This window comes from Bipolaris maydis (assembly GCF_028858645.1).
Source record: "Bipolaris maydis strain C4 unplaced genomic scaffold PSV08scaffold_16, whole genome shotgun sequence".
Lineage (NCBI taxonomy): Eukaryota > Fungi > Ascomycota > Dothideomycetes > Pleosporales > Pleosporaceae > Bipolaris > Bipolaris maydis.
In genome coordinates this window covers 295,741-314,078 of record NW_027093872.1, presented here as the reverse complement: position 1 = coordinate 314,078, position 18,338 = coordinate 295,741, and the positions used below count along the sequence as shown (strand labels likewise).

The 18,338-nt window shown below is 47.5% G+C and overlaps 7 protein-coding genes across 7 annotated transcripts; 4 read left to right on the top strand and 3 right to left on the bottom strand.

The window, feature by feature from the left end:
• Positions 1-789: 789 nt before the first annotated feature.
• Positions 790-5,478, top strand: PSV08DRAFT_374553 (cytochrome P450; the record flags this gene model as incomplete). The annotated part of the gene is made up of 14 exons (XM_014223469.2): positions 790-952; positions 1,045-1,290; positions 1,343-1,389; positions 1,454-1,567; positions 1,624-1,751; positions 1,806-2,034; positions 2,123-2,214; positions 2,278-2,474; positions 2,553-2,848; positions 3,739-4,569; positions 4,646-4,649; positions 4,698-4,978; positions 5,055-5,221; positions 5,298-5,478. 14 exons carry the CDS (start codon positions 790-792, stop codon positions 5,476-5,478), a joined length of 2,976 nt encoding a protein of 991 aa, XP_014078944.2.
• Positions 5,479-5,543: 65 nt separating this feature from the next.
• On the bottom strand, positions 5,544-6,624 carry PSV08DRAFT_366028 (uncharacterized protein; the record flags this gene model as incomplete). The annotated part of the gene is made up of 2 exons (XM_014223467.1): positions 5,544-5,661; positions 5,720-6,624. The coding sequence occupies 2 exons, from the start codon at positions 6,622-6,624 to the stop codon at positions 5,544-5,546; spliced, it is 1,023 nt and encodes a 340-aa protein (XP_014078942.1).
• Positions 6,625-7,224: 600 nt separating this feature from the next.
• Positions 7,225-8,316, top strand: PSV08DRAFT_189170 (uncharacterized protein; the record flags this gene model as incomplete). Its single annotated transcript, XM_014223466.1, has 1 exon — positions 7,225-8,316. One exon carries the CDS (start codon positions 7,225-7,227, stop codon positions 8,314-8,316), a length of 1,092 nt encoding a protein of 363 aa, XP_014078941.1.
• A 582-nt stretch (positions 8,317-8,898) lies between these two features.
• On the top strand, positions 8,899-10,072 carry PSV08DRAFT_381763 (O-methyltransferase-domain-containing protein; the record flags this gene model as incomplete). Its single annotated transcript, XM_014223465.2, has 2 exons — positions 8,899-9,693; positions 9,768-10,072. The coding sequence occupies exons 1-2, from the start codon at positions 8,928-8,930 to the stop codon at positions 10,070-10,072; spliced, it is 1,071 nt and encodes a 356-aa protein (XP_014078940.1). The 5' UTR covers positions 8,899-8,927.
• Positions 10,073-10,380: 308 nt separating this feature from the next.
• On the bottom strand, positions 10,381-11,791 carry PSV08DRAFT_366026 (Pyruvate/Phosphoenolpyruvate kinase-like domain-containing protein). Its single transcript, XM_014223464.2, has 4 exons — positions 11,464-11,791; positions 11,229-11,407; positions 10,823-11,150; positions 10,381-10,737 (listed from the first exon to the last, which is right to left on the bottom strand). Exons 1-4 carry the CDS (start codon positions 11,715-11,717, stop codon positions 10,506-10,508), a joined length of 993 nt encoding a protein of 330 aa, XP_014078939.1. The 5' UTR covers positions 11,718-11,791; the 3' UTR covers positions 10,381-10,505.
• A 3,652-nt stretch (positions 11,792-15,443) lies between these two features.
• On the bottom strand, positions 15,444-16,348 carry PSV08DRAFT_210450 (uncharacterized protein). Its single transcript, XM_014223461.2, has one exon. It carries the CDS (start codon positions 16,307-16,309, stop codon positions 15,626-15,628), a length of 684 nt encoding a protein of 227 aa, XP_014078936.2. The 5' UTR covers positions 16,310-16,348; the 3' UTR covers positions 15,444-15,625.
• Positions 16,349-16,584: 236 nt separating this feature from the next.
• Positions 16,585-18,315, top strand: PSV08DRAFT_231173 (pyridoxal phosphate-dependent transferase). Its single transcript, XM_014223460.2, has 2 exons — positions 16,585-17,178; positions 17,231-18,315. The coding sequence occupies exons 1-2, from the start codon at positions 16,654-16,656 to the stop codon at positions 18,221-18,223; spliced, it is 1,518 nt and encodes a 505-aa protein (XP_014078935.1). The 5' UTR covers positions 16,585-16,653; the 3' UTR covers positions 18,224-18,315.
• Positions 18,316-18,338: the final 23 nt, after the last annotated feature.

Below are 18,338 nucleotides of genomic sequence, written 5' to 3'. Positions count from 1 at the left end.
CCACCCTCGTTGGCTGCATCGGTGTGGCTCGTGTAAGCTCTCTTGGTTGACTTCGTAAAAGAAGGCTGACCTGCCTAAATAGCTCGTTTGCACTATGGAGTATTAGCACTCCTATAATAGTACTTTGGATACGAACCACGTAAAATGGATGCACTGGGTTCATTTTTGCTATTCCAATATAGGATTAACATAAAAATCACATGTAGCGTTGTAGCAGTGATCTTCTTAGGCGAAGTCACCGCATTCAGCGGTGTAGCACGCATTTAGCCGTGTGGCACGCATTTCCTGCTTACTACATAAGACGTACTTACTATGTACCCACCTTTTCGTTAATGACTCTTGCCTTTTCGGAACCCGGAATGTTTAGTGACGGGATCTATAGCAAAGTTGACATAATTCTTGCATACAGTCATGCCACGATGTCCCGTTTCGAGAAAAGTCCCCTTTCCAGTCTAGTTGCGCGGGTGCAGCGGCAAACTACGCAAGAGGCATTTGCCAGGAGATACATGCTAAAACCAGAATTGTTTCCGAGTCATTGATGCTCGTGATGCTTTATCGAATCCCTGCCTGGAAAGCCTAAGTCCAGAGTGAAGTTACCCAGTAGATGACAAGGAGCTTGTTTGAACGGTCGGTCTTCAACTGACTTGTGTGCGTCCCAGATACCTGATCAGTAGTTGTGTCAGTTTGCCAAACTGTCTACGATATTCAGTTGGCCGGTATTTTCCTGCACAAGGTAATTTGTCACGTCGTTCTTTCTTCAGTCGAGACTCTAAGCTAAAGAAACAGAAGATGGGCGTCTTAACATCCATAGACGTTGGTATCTCAAAGCCACTTCTCTACGGCGTAATAGCAATCATTTTCTTTGCCATTTTAGCCTCCAGATTAGACAATAGCTATGCGAAGAAATCCTCTATCCCGCATGCCCCTCGAATCCCTTACAAACTACCTTTTGGTCAGCAACCACCCCCTTCTTCTTCTTCTTCTTCTTCTAGCGCTTGACTTCAACAAAGCAGTGAAACTAATCATCATGTATTTAACAAACAGGCCTAGACATGGCATGGAACCTTGTACAACGTCTACAGTCAAACACATTTGTCGAATACATTGGCGACGAAGTGCTGAACACTCCCGGTCGTACGGTCGAAATGAACCTACTTGGCGGCGATATTTTTATTACTGATCGCGCAGAAAATATCAAGGCGATACAGGCAGATCAGTTTGTGGATTTTGCAAAAGGCCAGACGCCGCATGATGTCTTTAGTAGTATTTTAGGGGATTCAGTGTTTACGAGTAAGTGAGGTGATTAAGATTTTTGAGCTGCGATTACTGATGCTGGGAGTAGCGGACGGGCCATTGTGGAAGACAAGTAGGGAACAACTGGAGCCGCATGTGAGAAGACTATATTTTCCAATGGGATCTTGGAGAGAGATGGCTAACAATTGTTGTACAAAAGGTATCTCGTGTCCGTTCGGATGATATTCCAACTGCTGAGGAGCATATGCAGAAGCTTCTAAGACTCATTAATAATTCGCCTAAGAAGGTTGATGTGTACGATGTGGTCGATAGGGTGAGTTCTAATATGTAAGCCTTTCCTGATTTCGATTCCCTACTGACTGTGTCCAGTTCCAACTCGACCTGGTGAGCCAAGTCTTCTTAGGCGAATCCACAAATTCGCTATCTGCAAACGAACAGCCGTTCCGTAAGGCAATGGAAGAGCTTCTGACTTTCAACACCAATCGCCTTCTATTTGGGTAAGCTATAAGGCTGAAATACAAGAATTGTGCTAATGAGATGTGCAATTGCAGTCGTCTTGCTAACTTGTTTCCCGATTGGCTTTTCGTTCCTAGAGCGTATCGCGAATTGACGCGGTATATTAATGATCTGATTGATAAGACTTTGGCGCTGCCGATTAATAACCAGACAGATTGGAAGACAAAGAAAGAATTTAATCTTGTAGAAGATTTAGTCACTACGCATCCAAATGATCGGTACTTCATTAGGGGCCAACTTATTGCTGTTTTGATGGCTTCGAAGGTAAGATCTTGGTTTCAATTATTGTTTCGCGTCAACAGCCTCATCATGGCCATATTACTGATGAAGTTAAACACTAACGATCACGCAGGACCCAGGTGCCATTCTGACTACTTGGACAATATACCACCTGGCCCGCCAACCAACTCTATATAAAAGGCTTCAAGAGGAGATCGAAAAGCAGTAAGTGAAATGTGATACTAGTACAAACTATGTATTTCATGCTGACTAGGCTTTTCCCACAAGCATTGGAATGGACGCAATCCCCACAGTGGAGCAGCTCAGGAAGCTAGACCTGCTGGCCAATACAGTCAAAGAATCTATGAGGATGTACCACCCACTCGGCCTTAACATTCGAGAGGCTAGGAAAGATGCAGTGTTGCCTGTTGGAGGTGGTCCAGATGGGAACGACCCCATCTTCGTCTCAGCTGGACAAATTATTGGTAAGATTGCAATTTGAATGCGGCACCAAGATCTTGGGCTCCTAATATTCACGGTAAACTAAGTTTTCAACTCTACAGTATACTCAGTCGCAGGTCTCCAGCGCAACAAGACCACAGTGGGTGCAGATGCTAATGTGTGGGATCCTTCACGATGGGAAACATGGTCGCCACAGTATGGTCACTATCTACCCTTTAGTGTAGGCCCACGCCAGTGTCCTGGGCGAGTCTTCGGCCGTTTCCAGATTCAGTATGTCTTGGTGCGGCTGCTCCAGGAGTTTGAGAGCATCACATGGTGTGGACTTAATGGGGTTAAGGGCATTGGCACGGAGGAAATGAAGATCAAGGTTGAACTCAACCTCAAGTGCGCCGAGCCAGTCATTTGTAGCTTCAATCCGCGTCGGAAAAGTTCTGCTTAGGAGGATGCTTTTAAATGAAGATAGGTTGAACTTGAGAAGCTTAAAATAGTTTGGGATATTGAGATGCTGCAATAGTTATGTCCGAATTGTCATTGGATGCACTTTTGGTTTCGTACACCGTTCAAGATTTATGTTAGCTTTTTATACACAAAATCTAACCCCGCTCTATCGTAGGTACATTACAGAACCTGGCTCGTAAAGGTTACTGTAGCTGCCATACTCTACATGCGGCATTCTTTAGGAATAGTATAGAGAGGCACCGTAGTTAGCTTATTTCTTATTGCTATAGGTATTTATGGGTCTAGATAACGCTGCATATCTGGGCAAGATGTAACTAATTGCAAACATGGCATACATGCTTACATGCAATATCGATCTGCGCAAGAGCAGGCAATAGTGTATCACTCTTAGTTCCGGTTCTTCTGCGGTTACACTAGTGAGGCTTCTCCGACTGCAACTAGGCTGTAGTAAGTGAGCTAGTGGCGGGAAGCAACAAGGAGACATTATACTGGTCCCTGATGGACCATTGTCCAATCGCAAAACTCACCGGATATTGCCTAACCCACTTAGTTGATTGCGGTCAAATACCAAATTAGTATTCTTTGAAATCGGGTGTTTCACAGAATTACAGGCTGGGGAAATGACCTTGTCTTGCACGCATTGAAGGAGCACTCATGGCCATCTTTCATTTCTGCACGTAATGGACTCCAAAATGGCATGGTCTATTCAAAGGATCCCTGGATTTGAAGAGATTCTATCGATTTGGGTTGTGATACAAGTGGCCTTGTGGGCGGTAATGCTCTAGGAAAATGCAACGTGGAATACGTATTTGCTAACCTGTATCAAAGGTTCTGGGATATATCTTATGGTCCGTCATTTACAATGTCTACATCAACCCACTTAAGAAAGTACCTGGGCCATTCTTATGGTCTATATCGCCCATCCCCCTCCTTTTAATGTCATGGTCTAGCACACCGCACAAACGAATTCTCGCACTGCATCAAAAGTACGGAGGCGTCGTCCGCACCAGCCCAAACTCTGTGTCATGTCTCCACGCAACAGCATGGAAAGAAGTCTACGGGCATCGCAAGCCCGGCCAGCCAGAGAACCTCAAGCACCCAGGCTTCGTAACTGAAGTCGCTTCAGGCATTATCGGAGCTGATACAGAGTCCCATACACACCAACGCCATTTGCTAGCCTCAGCATTCTCGGCGCAAGGCATGCAGCGCCAGGAGCCTCTTATTCAGCATCACGTCGATCACCTTTTTAGCTGCTTCGAAGAGAACTGCGCCAAGGAACGATCATTTGATATAGCTGAGTGGTTCAACTTCTTCTCATTCGATGTCATTGGCGATCTCAGTTTCGGCGAGTCATTTGGGAACATGGAGCGAAGGAGTTTTCATCCGTGGATTGCAACGATCTTGGAGTTTTTTGTTGCGCAGCATGATATGGCACATTTCCGGCGGGCATACCCATTTTTGGAGGCAATGATAGGGCCGCTTGTCAAGACATTTGCTGCGAGTATTATTGAGAAACATAACATGTTTATGAAGAGTCAGGTAAAAAAACGTTTGGCTCTGGAGCCAAGTCGAGCGGACTTCATCGAGGCTATGAAAACTGATCATGCTGCGGGGAAAGAGGTAATTGGATTAAAAATGCTGATTTGGATAGCGGATTTGGTCAAGAAGCTAATATCTGAGCGATAGGGCCTTTCTTTTGAAGCAATCTGCCATAATGCTAGCATCTTCGTCGTAGCTGGGTCCGAAACAACCGCGGTCGCGTATGATAAACCCTCACGTTACCTCAGCTCATTATACAACAACAGAACTGACCATGACTTTGCTTAGACTCGCTGGAGCAACTTATCTACTTTGCATCCACCCTAACATACTTGCTAAGCTAAGAAAAGAAATTGACTCATCTTTCGATAGTGAAGAGCATATCACACTCCTCAGCGCACAACGTCTCAAGTATCTCACAGCTGTAGTAGACGAGACCCTGCGTATCTATCCGGCCGCCGTGGGCTCTGTACCCCGACTGATTCAGCAGCATGGTGAGATTATAGGCGGGTATTTTCTTCCTGGAGGGGTAAGACTCAAGAGGATTTCGTAGATCTTTTCATGGAATACTGAACACTTTACTGACCACTATGCCCGAAATCTAGACAAATGTAGATATTTGGCATTGGGCAATGTATCATAACCCAGCCAACTTCACCGAGCCCGAAGTCTTCGCTCCCGAGCGTTGGCTTAAGGACTCTCGCTTTAAAGACGATAAAAAAGCAGCATTTCAGCCATTTTCTACCGGAAAACGCAGCTGTATTGGTCAGAAGTATGTCTTCACTTGCTTGAAACCTTTTCTCCGACATAATGACGAGGATTTCCACTGATTGAGAACACACTAATAGTCTGGCACATTCGGAGATCAAGCAGATAATGACCCGGCTGCTATGGAAGTACAATATTGAGCTTGTGGACAGCGAATGGTTTGAGAAACCATGGCATGATCAGCGTGTTCGCGCTACATATGTGCATCCTCCTTTGAATGTTAGACTTACTCTCAGACCAGAGAAGTTGAAGTCAGACTGAGATACATTTATCTGGAGAGTGTAGGCAGAAGCTGCAAGGGAATGTGACGATTGTAAAACCATTTATTATAAACATTGTATCAAGGCATTCGGGATATTCATGGCTCCTAGCATCTCTCTGCTTTCGCTCAGAACTTTCTTGATCAACTTCTCGCCCCGCTTTGAATACATGACAACTGGAAATCTAACACACTGTCAGCAAATTATGAAAGGGTCGGAACACATCTTCGTGAAGTACTCACGGGCGAAGTCCCCATTCACTCAAGAAACCTCCATGGCTTTCTCCACCCGCAACTGCCACAGCATGAACGTACGTACTCGCACCCTCTTCCAGACTTCTACTGAACAAAGCAAAGTAGACCGGGAGAATGATGTTGAACAAAGAGCTTGTCTTCAAGGTCCGCCAAATGTCCGTACCTCCAACTAGCCCCGGACAAACCGTGTTGATGATAACCTCATCAGAGTCAACTAGCGCCGCCAGTCTTCTCACAAAAATCATTTGCAGCAACTTCTCGCGCGCATACCATTTTGTGACGTCGTACTTTTCATCAAACTGCGGTAAGACTGCTTTCTCGTGATTAAAATTCGCAAAATATGCAGTCGTAGATGTCACTACTGTGAGTCTGGCCGGCTTGCCAACCAGCCTCCCTTTGGCTTTCAGTATCGGCAGAAGAAGCACAGCCAGCATGATTGTTGAGAGGTAGTTTACTTGGAAAGTCTGCTCTCTTCCTGTCTTGGAAGAAATGACACAATCCTTGTTCTGCACCCCGGCGTTGAGAATAGCAATGTCAAGCCTACGTAGCGCCTGGCATCTGGTGGCGAATTCATAGACTGATTCGGGGTCCTCCATGTCCAGAATCCAGACCTCAACTTGGGCGTATGGAAACTCATTGCGAAGGGCTTCTGCTGCGAGGTTGCCTCTAGCTTCTGATCGGATGGCTAATATGAGCCGAGCGAGATTCAGCTGGAGGAGCTGGCGTGCTGCCTCGAGCCCCAGTCCGGTGTTTGAGCCGGTGATGATGGCTGTCTGGCCATCGAGTTTGACTCCTGCTGCGATTGGAGGTGGGTGCATGAATAGTTGGCGGTATACAAAACCTACACCGCTTCGGAAAATGAGGCGGCTGTAGATTTTCTCCCAAAAGGACATGTTGAACTGATTGAACGGAACCTCCGGGATGCGGTGTACAATTCACCGGCTGAATATCTTCCACTTTTACAAACTTTGCTAGCAGTGATGAGTCCCAAGAAGTCTCATGCCCGAATTTGGCCGGTCCGAACGCCTGAATTATTTTCGTAAGCACTAATCAAATTCTCCGGTTTACGGCCTAAACACATATATCGAATCTCCGGTCCCTTGTGATCAGCAGATTCTTGAAGCTGCGTTGTTCACACAGTAGTTGGATACATACTAGGGGCCCACCATGAAATCTCCGACTCATACTAGTAAACCCAAAACACAAAGCCACGGCCCAATGGGGGATTAACCTACAGCGCTTTTGGATCCTCCTAAGATTGGATAACAGGTACGGCCTAGTCGTTCAGACAGGGTACTATTTACATGAAAATGCCTCAACTCGGAACACTTGCACTTCAAGTTTTGATGCTGCCAATGCCTCAACTCGGAACACTTGCGCTTCAAGGTTTGATGCTGCCAATGCCTCAACTCGGAACACTTACACTTCAAGTTTTGATGCTGCCAATGCCTCGGTGATCATCTGTTTCCTGTAGGCAGATTGCTAAGAAATTCATGTCTGCAATTTTGCAACTCCCTCTCAGAGGGCTCGTCCTCATCATCAAATATACACTTGAACCAATAGTCACAGGTACGATTCTCGGCTTACTGCTGTACACTCCGGAACCGACACGGAGAAGTGCCCTGGAATTAACATATCTCTCACACATCAACGACCTGCACACTCCCATACGCATATTGGGTTTTCTAACTGCAGTTGGTGTTGTCAGGAAGACCAATGCAGCTCTCAACTCATGGGCTACAAACAATTGGCAGATATGTGCAGGCCAAGGCTGGAACTGGAGCTCTGAAATTGCAGTCGTTACCGGAGGATGCAGTGGGATCGGAAAAGCTGTCGCAGAAACTCTCGCTTCACACGGGATCCGTGTAGCAGTGCTCGACGTACAAGACGCACCCGACGAGTTTGCATCAAACCACCTACTGACCTACTTCCGGTGCGACATCTCCAGTCCTACTGCGATAGCAGAAACGGGGGATAAAATTCGCAAAGATCTGGGGCATCCATCAATCCTCGTCAACAACGCCGCCATCACGGGCTCTCATACAATATTAAAGACCCCAAGCGAGTTCCTTAGCCGCATATTTGACACAAACATCCTCTCACACTGGCGGCTGGTTCAGCAATTCGTTCCAGACATGGTGGCAAAGAACAAAGGCCACATCGTGACGGTGGCAAGCGTCAACTCGTTCTTAACGAACTCGGCTAATGCAGACTATGTGGCGACTAAGACTGCGGCGCTGTCATTTCACGAAGGCCTTACTAGCGAGTTGAAGATCTGGTATCATGCGTCTGGTGTCAAGACTTCAATTGTGCATCCGAGCTGGGTGCGCACGCCATTGATCGAGGAGTCAATATTGAAGAGTGGCCAAGACCCGAAGATTCTTGAGACCATGTTGAGGCCAGAGGAGGTAGCAGAGGTTATTGTAGAGCAGATTATTAGCAGGCGTGGTGCTCAGCTCTTTATTCCGAGTGCTGCGGCGCCTATCTCATGGTTGAAGGGGTTTCCAAATTGGGCTCAGGAGTTTGTTAGGGATGCGTTTGGGAAGACGAGTGCTGTTACTGGTGGTTCAATGATCGCGTACTAACTATGAAAGCTGATATGAATATGATTTAGTGTAGCGTATTGTGGAGTAGTATCACGTGACTAGTTCGTAGTATATATTGCGATAATCTTTCGTACGTAGATAGGCACCTTCTTCAATCAATTCCTTCACAGCGATTACTTTTCAGCTTGATTCTACCTACTCGATTGCGGGTCGCCCCTCTGATCTTTTGAGCTTGATCACATATCGTGCCACAGCATATACGGTGAATTGGTTGTCTCACTATTGCTGGAATTATTACCCGGGACTAGCGGTGGATAGTAGTACGTTGGGACCCTACGTACAGATGCTAAAATTGTGGGTCCCCGCTCACCATCGGATACCGACTCATATTCGGCCACGTATTTTACAATTCAGGGGAACCTTGTGAGGCCCCTACGATGATGAATGCTCTTACCTGCAGAAGTGTAGTCACGCGCCAAATACTAGTAGGCTCAGCAGAATTGGCCTATACTACTGTATTAGGCTACTAGTATTGCTTGTTGTATATGGATCCGCGGCTTTGTAGATTTATTTAACATGTTCGCTCAGCTGTGAATTCTTGGAGCTATTCGTTACTCTTCATTTCACTTTTCATACATTTAGTACCTGAAATGGTTGTCCAATTCTCCCTGGCGGAGACGCCAATCGGCAGATATTTTGCCTCCATGGCCGAGCTTGGTATAATGCGTGTCTTTATCGAGCACGGTATCTTCGACGCCATTCCAGAGGAAGGAATATCACTTGAGGATCTTACGAGACAGTTGGGTGTTGAGTATAACCTGATTGAGCGCTTCACAGCCTTCCTCATCGCAATTGACGTGCTAAGATCTCCGACACCCGGCCATGTGGCTCATACACCTACATCAAAGGCCTTTACGGATGCCCGTGTTGGGCAATTCTACACGTACCTCTTCGACTTCTTCATGGGACCGACGACACAGTGGCCGGGTTACTTTGCAGCGAACGGGCTCGCTGAGCCGCCTAGGTCAAATCGCTCGCCGGGAGGATTCGCAATGGGCATGCCTGACAAGACGGCATACGAGATCATGGCGGCGATCCCGGGGTTAGCAACTAAGATGAATGGCGCCATGGCTATCGATGGTGATATTCCCATTACAGGAGTGTATGATTTTAGTTGGGTGAGCGCTTATGCTGCAGGAAACGCTGAGAGGGAGCTCATTGTTGATGTCGCTGGAGGGAAGGGTCAAGCATTGAAGGAGATTCTGGAGGAGTCACCAGCGATTCCTGCAGTCAAATGTGTTTTACAGGATCAGCCGCATGTTATTGCTGAGGCGGTAGAAGAGCATAAAGATTCTACTGTTTTAGGCCCAGTAAAAAAGATCGGACACAGCATCTTTGGAGAACAACCGGTTAAAGGTATGAAAACGAGGTCTTCCATCTTCTCGAGATGCAATCTCTATATTAGGAATCAAGGCAGCTCACTCTTCCAGGCGCTCTTGTGTACTACATACGGCGGGTCTTGAACGACTGGTCCGACTTCGAAGCCCTTCAGATCCTAAAGAACATACGCACAGCCTGTGCAGACGACTCCCGTGTACTTATTGCAGAGTATTTGCGTCCCGAAAATCCGAGTGTCTATACTAGCACTGTCGACATGTTCATTTTGAATATTGGTGGCAAGGTGCGCAGCGAGAAAGCGTTTAGCGAGCTTGCGGCGCAGGCTGGGCTGAAGATTGTGTCTGTGGCAAAGCACGAAAAGACGGAGTCAGCTGTAGTTGAGATGGTTCCGATTTAGTTGACAATTTATAGTGAAAATATTCATATATTGACAGTTTGCGCAGAATACCGGTGTAGCTTTAGTTACACGTGGCTCCGTGTACCCACTGCTGCAATCGCTTGCTACTTCTCAGTCCAGCTGTTGCAGTCGCCCACTGATTCAGCTGGCGCTTCGAGAAAATCTTGATAGTAATAAGCTTGGTGTAGTGCATCGTAACATGTAAATGTGGAATTAAGGCCGAAGTAGGGGCAAGATTTTGGTTCTCGGTAATCTAGTCACGTCGTTCAATGGGTGTTCATAATAGTACATCCCCTAGATGCGTATAACACAATTGTATTGTACCAGCACAATGTTGCATATTCTTCCTCCGACAACTTCAAATTAGAAAATACATTACGTCTATCAACATCTCTAAACATCTCTATCAAGGAAACACGGTAGCAGCTAACACCTACTTGCCATTCACTCCGTTCTCCCCATTTTCGCCATTTTCGCCAGCCTTCTTGCTCGTTCCATTTGAGAAACCCGGCCTCGGGTTTCCTTCAAACTCCTTTGCAGCCTTCCATCCTTGCTCCAACGAATTCGCCATCAACCTGGTCGTGCCCCAGACGTCGAATTGGACAGCGATAGCGCGCATGCCGGTCTGAATAGCCATAGGTATCATTTCCAGGCTCATGACGCCACTGTAAAGACGAAAAGTGTTAGCCAAATATAGCTTACTTGAGAAGGAATGTGACCGCAAAATGATTGCGGAGAGAGATAACGTACCCAAAGATCGGCAGATCATTCTTAGCAGCAACAGCATTGAATTTGGCCATAGCCTCAAGAAACTTGGGTTCAGGTTGGCCAGCCAACACAGTACTGATATCCATTCCAGCATCGATCATAAAATCGCCAGGACCAAACATGAGTCCGGAAATGCCTGGTACGGCAGCAATCTCTTCGGCATTCTCAAGACCCTTGAGCGATTCGATTTGTGGGATGAGACAAACGTGGTTGTTTGCAGTCTGGACGTTGTAAGGGTCATTTGGGTACAGGGATTTGGTCAGGCCGGGGGTGAAGGTCCATGGGGAGAATGAGCGGTGGCCTTTTCCATCTGTTTTGGAGTCGTGTTATCATGGGTACTCTTGGGAAAAGAAACGGTGGGGAAGTTTTTGAGAGAGGAAAAACTAACCACCAAAGTACATCTCCTTGATGAACTGCCTGACTTCATCTGCAGATTCGACATGGGGAATCACGATACCGGCACAGCCAGCGTCGAGTGCAGTAGTGAGACTGATTTCATCGCGTTTGGGTACACGGCAAATGACCATTGACTTTCCCTCGGAGTGATGCTGTGCAGCGTGTATACAACTTTTTTTTCCTTATTAGCAAATTGCGTCTCATTCTTCATCTGCTGCAAAACTTACTCATGTAATGTCAACCGGTCAAACATGCCGTGCTCAACATCCATCCAGATGAAATCCGGCTTCGTGCTAGCAATCAGCTTGGTCACAAACGTGCTAGGGATGCCTTGTGCGATTCCCATAAGACTCTTGCTTGCGTCGGCCTGGGCATCTTTGAGTGCCTGGCGGAGATTGGCAGGTTGTGTAAGGGAAGCTGCGCGGTAGGGGGCGTGAGTGTGTAGCGAAGGTTGCTCGCTATAAGGGATAAAAGTGGCCATCTTGAAAAAAAAATAAGAAGTGGGGAAATCTATGGATAGCAAAAGTCGATATTCTAGAGGGGGATATCAAGTACGATTGACACACTGGTGATCTGAGTTGTGTATGAGAGATTCCCCGCCGACCTTTATATGTGTCGAACATAGTTCCCCACTGATTTATATGCGGACGAAATGTACTCGTGCCACACCGGATTTCTACGATACGCGGCTGAACTCGATTGTGGATACCTTTGTCAACGGTGCCAACGGATTTAGCGGGACCCAGTAGTACCATCGCGCGGAGCGAACAAGTACCATACCCAAATCAAACGCTGCTTGCCTAACGTATAGATTGCGTATCACCAATCCTCACTTCTAAGAAGCAGGGCGTTTGCTGACGAGCTTAGGTGAATTGGTAATGGCTCAAGGGGATAGCCAACATAGCGCGTAAGCTAAGGCGGATGTATGTCCCGCAATGATGGCTTTGCGTAGTACAAGGCAGACACATTACTGCTGATGTAAGGGTTTTTAGCACACGATTGATGATATAACCAGGCATCCAAGATGCTGACTGATGTAAAGTATGTTGCCTCAATGTTCCTGAATGGGGCTTGGTACACGCATGTGTGCTGCCGCGGATGAAGAAAGCGCGCATGCTAGCCACAAGGCAGCAGGAAACTCAAACCAAAATCTGGTTGTGCTTATGTAACTCGACTGACTTTTGGACGAATAACAACAGATGGAGGAGACGGAGGCGATGGTTGCGGATCCATAAGCGAAATTGTACTACATACTATCGGCCATAACACCTAACTCCGATCTCTAAGCCACGATAGGGTATCGAGGTGCTGGCTGCGGATTCCGGTCGAAAATGGAACGGAACAGCGACCTCGCTGTTAGGAATCATATTAACTCCGTCTGACAGCAACCAAGGCAAGACGCCCAAATGACACTGTGTGAGACCATCGATATCAGGTGTAGAGACACAGGCAATCAGGTCGATTACGACGATTTCGTGACGGATCGATCCCTTGTAAACCACTCACACACTTCTCAAGTCAGCTGCAGTGCTACCAATTTCGACAAATTTTCACACTGACCCGGTATTGATGGCATTCGCGGAGCATATGTGCCTTGAGGTGGGTTACTCTGCGATGTGCTCGGTACCCTTGACACAGTCACCTCGATAATATCCTTCTCCAAGAGCTCGAAATCTATGCTGTCCCTTTCCATCTCTTCTGACGAAAACGTTCCCTTGTCGTCTTTTCGCCTCCTGCGGTTTGAAATGTCCATAATGGTAGCGGCGAGAATTATGAAGCTAAGAACGGCTATCACTCCACCGATTGCAAGAAAAACAATAGACATGGTAGAGATGTCAACCCATGAGCCGATATTCATGTTGGTGGATGAAGGGCAGTTTAGATGAGATGGCGTGTGGCTTGAAACCAAGTCGGAGGCTGCGAAGAATCGTCTAAGATCTTTATGTCAAAAATTGCGCGATGCTCCTATAGAGAAAAGGTTGTCAAATCGAAAAATAGGAACACAAGTCCAACTGTCGGAAAAGTGTAATACTTTGAAAACGATTTTGCAGGTCAACACCATAAGTGCGAGGACGCCTTCCTTATAGACAACAATTCCCTTCTCTAAGTGTTTTCCTACTCTCATCACCCTAAGCAACAAAGGACAAGATGCCCATCGGGCCCGTTCGGCCGTTGGGTCGTTTACAAAATAGCAAAAACCTCAGCTGGTGGGTGGCTTGTCCGCCACACCAACGCGACAGAACCCCATCTTTTTCCAAGCTGGCAACGTCAGCTCCACGTCTGGGCGGCATAAACATGCTTTTTCGTATATCCCGGTAGCCAGGCTACTGCGCAGATATCATTGTCAACTACTCCAATCAGGACTTGACGCTTTGTGGCTGCGCATGCTCCTGTGCACTCAGGGGCGCTGCCTAGTGATGAACGCTAACAGAATGCGGATATTTGGCTTTTGGGGCAGCATCGGTTTGTATGCTTTTTTCCCTTCTTCCCTAGACTCACTGGCCTTATTGCGTAGTAAGCGAGGGGTTTGTTTTGATGCACGTCGCTCGATAGCATGCTTGGCCACCCTCCAGCTCAAATTTAACTTGGCTTGAGCCATGTTGGTTGATGAGGAGCTGCAAAGACAGTTCCCTTTAGAGTTCTATATTCTGTAGATGAGAGCAGAGACTGGAACTAGCGATTTGATCGCAGCATGTTATGTCTCTCTGATGACGAATATTTGTGTTGGTAAATGCGTTGCCTCAAGCGTTCGCTTGGGAGACGTTGGTGCACCCGCAGTGTTCCAGAAAGACCCAAGTGTGGGTAGGTAGACGTCGCATGTTGATTGCGTCAGGTAAACCCATGAGGCGTTTTCCAACACTGATTTAACGCCATAGTAGTACCCAACAATGTAGTTCACTCGCGATTACTGGTGTGGGGTATCGTATGATCCCAGGCCAGGTTCATACGCAAGTTCATCCTGTTACGTGGCTGACAGGTCCTGCGCGCCTGAAGTCCTTTACTAACTTATTATCAAGCCAAGTGCATATGCTGGTCTTAACTTTGAAATGATTGTCAGCACTCACTGGTGACGCAGCGACGCGCATATGCCATTATCTATAGCCAGGTAGTTTTAATAAGTTACCGAAAATGTTCAACGAGATATACTCCTCAAGTCATGGACAAAAATTTCTGATGTAGATCTAAACTGTATACACATGGTTGGGCTTTGGACATTCGAGAAGGGGCTTCGGGCGCTGGTGCTCGTTAAGCTACAGGACCCGGCCCGTACCACCCCTTCCCGTATGCAATCTGCACGCTGCCGGCAGTGCATTGCTTTTCGAGTCCGCAGTCTGCATGCGCTCAATACCTGCATCCAATTTGAGTCCGATCCTCAGCGAAATTAGAGTTCCACAATAACTAATGAGTATAGCAAAAGTGGCTATCATACCACTCATGCTTTGTGTCAACGGAGTGATGAGTGGCCTTATTGTTGACCCACTGGATATGCGTCTGAAGAGCAGATTCGCTCGACGATGCAGCTAAATATTTCTGAGATCATTATAGTAATTCACCATCCGAAAAGCTAAGAGTTCTCAGGAGCCAATGCACAACTGAGGATCTTGGTTCATACGACAATCAGACAATTTTTCATAGCTTGCTTTTTTTCTAATATCAGAGGGCCGTGAATGCCTCTCAGCCTACCAACTCCGTCCCAAAGTGCCCGAGTAAACCATAGTTTCCATGCTGCAAGACTTGCCCCTTGCATAAGCACCGGTTGGCGGAGAATATCTCTTGGAACCAGAATTTCTTTTGTTACTAAGTCGTTCCTTTCGTGGTTCACAAGCCGTTTCGTAATACCCAATTTTGCGGTAATGTGTCGCAGTGATCATGATTCTGAGGTTGTGATACTGAATGGCGCACTTCTAGCTAACATCTGCTCCTCGTGCCTATTGCGCATAGATATACAACCTGTGTCGATCTGCATTGGCTTTAGCCGGTGAAGCATTCCGAGTTCTAGTGCACGAATAGAAAAAGGGTCAGAAACCCATCTCATGTGAGAGTGGGGACACCGAGCTTGGATACAAGGGTCAAAACTCAGATTAATCGCTCAACAAAAACAAAAGAAAGGGGTCACAGCAGGTTTCAATTTGAGCTCCAGCCATCAGAGCAGCCCAAAAGACAGTCAAACGTGCACAATTGTTGAGAGGGTCTGAGAACAGGCGAGTTGAGACAGGGCTTGACGGCCGTACTTCGAAGGGTAACCAGGGAAAATCCGCGTGTTTACAGAACAAAAGTTTGTATACAGCTCCTTGTATGCTCACGGGTGGTAATTAAAATGGAAACTGGCCATGATAAGCTAAATATTCGGCCGAGGCGTGGAAAAAGAAAAACCCTTCCCCCATGTGTTCATATCTTAATATCAAAGCTCGTCCCACAGCCACAACTACTCGTTGCCCCCGGTATGCCTGTTATCTTGAACTGGCTGCCTATCAACTCCATTGTGTAATCCACTGTGCTCCCGCTCAGCAACTCCAGGCTCGACTCATCGATAACAATCTTCTCTCCCTTCTCCCCTTCGAATACAGTATCTTCCTCGGTAGGTGGATTCTTGGATAAGTCTGTTAGGTCCATCAGATATTGGAAACCATGGCAGCCACCGCTCTCAATTGTCACGCGCAGCGCAAGGTTTGGATTATTGTCGCCTGTGGATATCTTATAGAGGCGGTTCGATGCACGTGGTGCAATAGAAATCAACATTGGGTTGCCCGAGTCGTCGGTTCGTGGATTCTGGATTACATGGGCAGGTTTTGCGGTTGAGGCATCAGATGATGTAGCGAGAGCTCGTCGTGATATGCTTGGTGGTCGTATGGATGCTGAATTGTGTGCTGGAATACGTCTTGAAGCTTTCCATGGTAGGACGGAAGGTGCAAGGAAGTCGAAATATAGCGACTGCGGAGTGGCGCGCGAAGCGGCGATCCTGCTATGCGCCCTTGATTGTGATACGATTGTTGTGGGTGCGGTCACTTTTTGTGTAACGGTCCGTCTCGCTGTGCGCCAGCACGACACACACATGGTAGATGGAGATGCCATTGTTGCGATACCGAAGTAGTCCGAGAAGATGTCCGAGGTGGAGGGATCGAAGATCTGAGGTCATAGCTAGGGATGTCACAATTTCTAGCACCAATCAACATTGATTGTTGCCTCGCGGTTCTGGACCGCTTAGTCATGAAACCACCCCCACCTTGTGCCACCGCCACCATTTATCGGGTGAGCCACCGGGTTGTTACAGCCCTACCCGTTCGAGCTATTTACTTATCGCGCCTGATGCTTACTTAAATAATCCCATTCAGCAGAAGTTCTGATCTGTAACCTTGGTACCTCATGCACCGTGACTCAGCATAGCGCTGACGCTGCCTTCTTTGTCCCTCGCGACAATGCCTTACGGTCACAACCCTTACCTAGCGATACCGGAGCCCGAACTTCGCGCCGAGCAGTTTGCGCGACGCGAAGATGAGAAGGATGGATTGAGTAAGCTGAGGAGTGAGTTCGTCATACCCACCAAGGGCGATCTGAGGAACCGCAATTATGGGTTCCAGCGGAAAGAAAAAAATACGAGTGCGCAATCAGACGACAACGAGGAATCCATATACTTTTGCGGAAACTCTCTTGGGCTTCAACCGCGAAGAACGAAAGAGTACATCAACCGTTATCTCGATACTTGGGCTTCAAAGGGCGTCTTTGGACATTTTACCAATTACGAAGGAGGCCTTCCGCCATGGCTACACATCGACGATGCAGTCAAAAACCAGACAGCAAAAATTGCGGGGGCGCATCCCAGTGAGGTCGTGGTCATGGAAACATTAACTGCGAACCTACATCTTTTGATGGCTAGTTTTTACCGTCCAACCAAGGATAGATGGAAGATCATTATCGAGGGCAAGGCATTCCCTAGCGACCATGTATGCTACCCAACCACAATTCAGTATGCACCAGTGACTGATGACCCAATAGTATGCTGCTCTCTCGCAAATCGCACACCACAACCTTGACCCCTCCGCTTTGATCACCATCGATCCACCATCACCCTCCTCGCCCTACCTCTCGAGCGAGCACATCCTCTCCGTAATCTCACACCACGCCCCAAGTACTGCCCTCGTCCTTCTACCGGGCATCCAATTCTACTCCGGCCAATTCTTCGACATCGAGCTGATAACGCGTCACTGCCGATCATTGGGCATAACAGTAGGCTGGGACTTGGCGCATGCAATAGGAAACGTACCATTGAAGTTACACGACTGGAATGTCGACTTTGCAGCGTGGTGTAACTACAAATACATGAATGGCGGCCCAGGCACTATTGGCGGACTCTTCGTCCACGAAAGACACGGCGAGGTAGAAAGAGCCCCTGCACCCCGAACAAACGGCACAAGAAGCACCTCAGTAAACGACGCACAACTTTCATACCGCCCCCGCTTGAGTGGCTGGTGGGGAAGCGACAAGAGCAGCAGATTCCACATGGACAACCAATTCGTCCCTATCACCGGCGCTAGCGGCTTTCAACTCAGCAACCCAAGCGCACTCGACATGACCTCCGTAATGGCGAGTTTAGACGTCTTCGCACTAACCGACATGGAAGCTCTACGAGAACGCAGTCTCAGGCTGACCGCGTACCTCGAAGCCCGGCTACTCAGGTACCCATATGGCGAACCACCATACAAAATCATCACACCCGCGAATCCCATGGAACGCGGCGCACAACTTAGTGTGCTTCTCAAACCAGGTTTGTTGGACAAGGTTCAGCACTACATTGAGGAACGCGGTGTTGTAGTGGACGAGCGCAAGCCTGACGTGCTGAGAGTTGCGCCAGCACCATTGTACAACTCCTTCCACGACATCCACCGCTTTATCACTATCTTCCACGAGGCGTGTCAAATGGCTTTAAAAAGCGGAGGGAGGACTGCTTCGTGCAACGATGCTGTGCCCAGAGGCATCGCAACAGTATAAATGCAATGGTTCTGGAGGGAGAGGCTCACTTGAACAGTATCTACTCGTCAACAATAAACGAGCCACATAATTTTTAATATGATTATCCCCAAACATGCACATACACTTGTGTTAC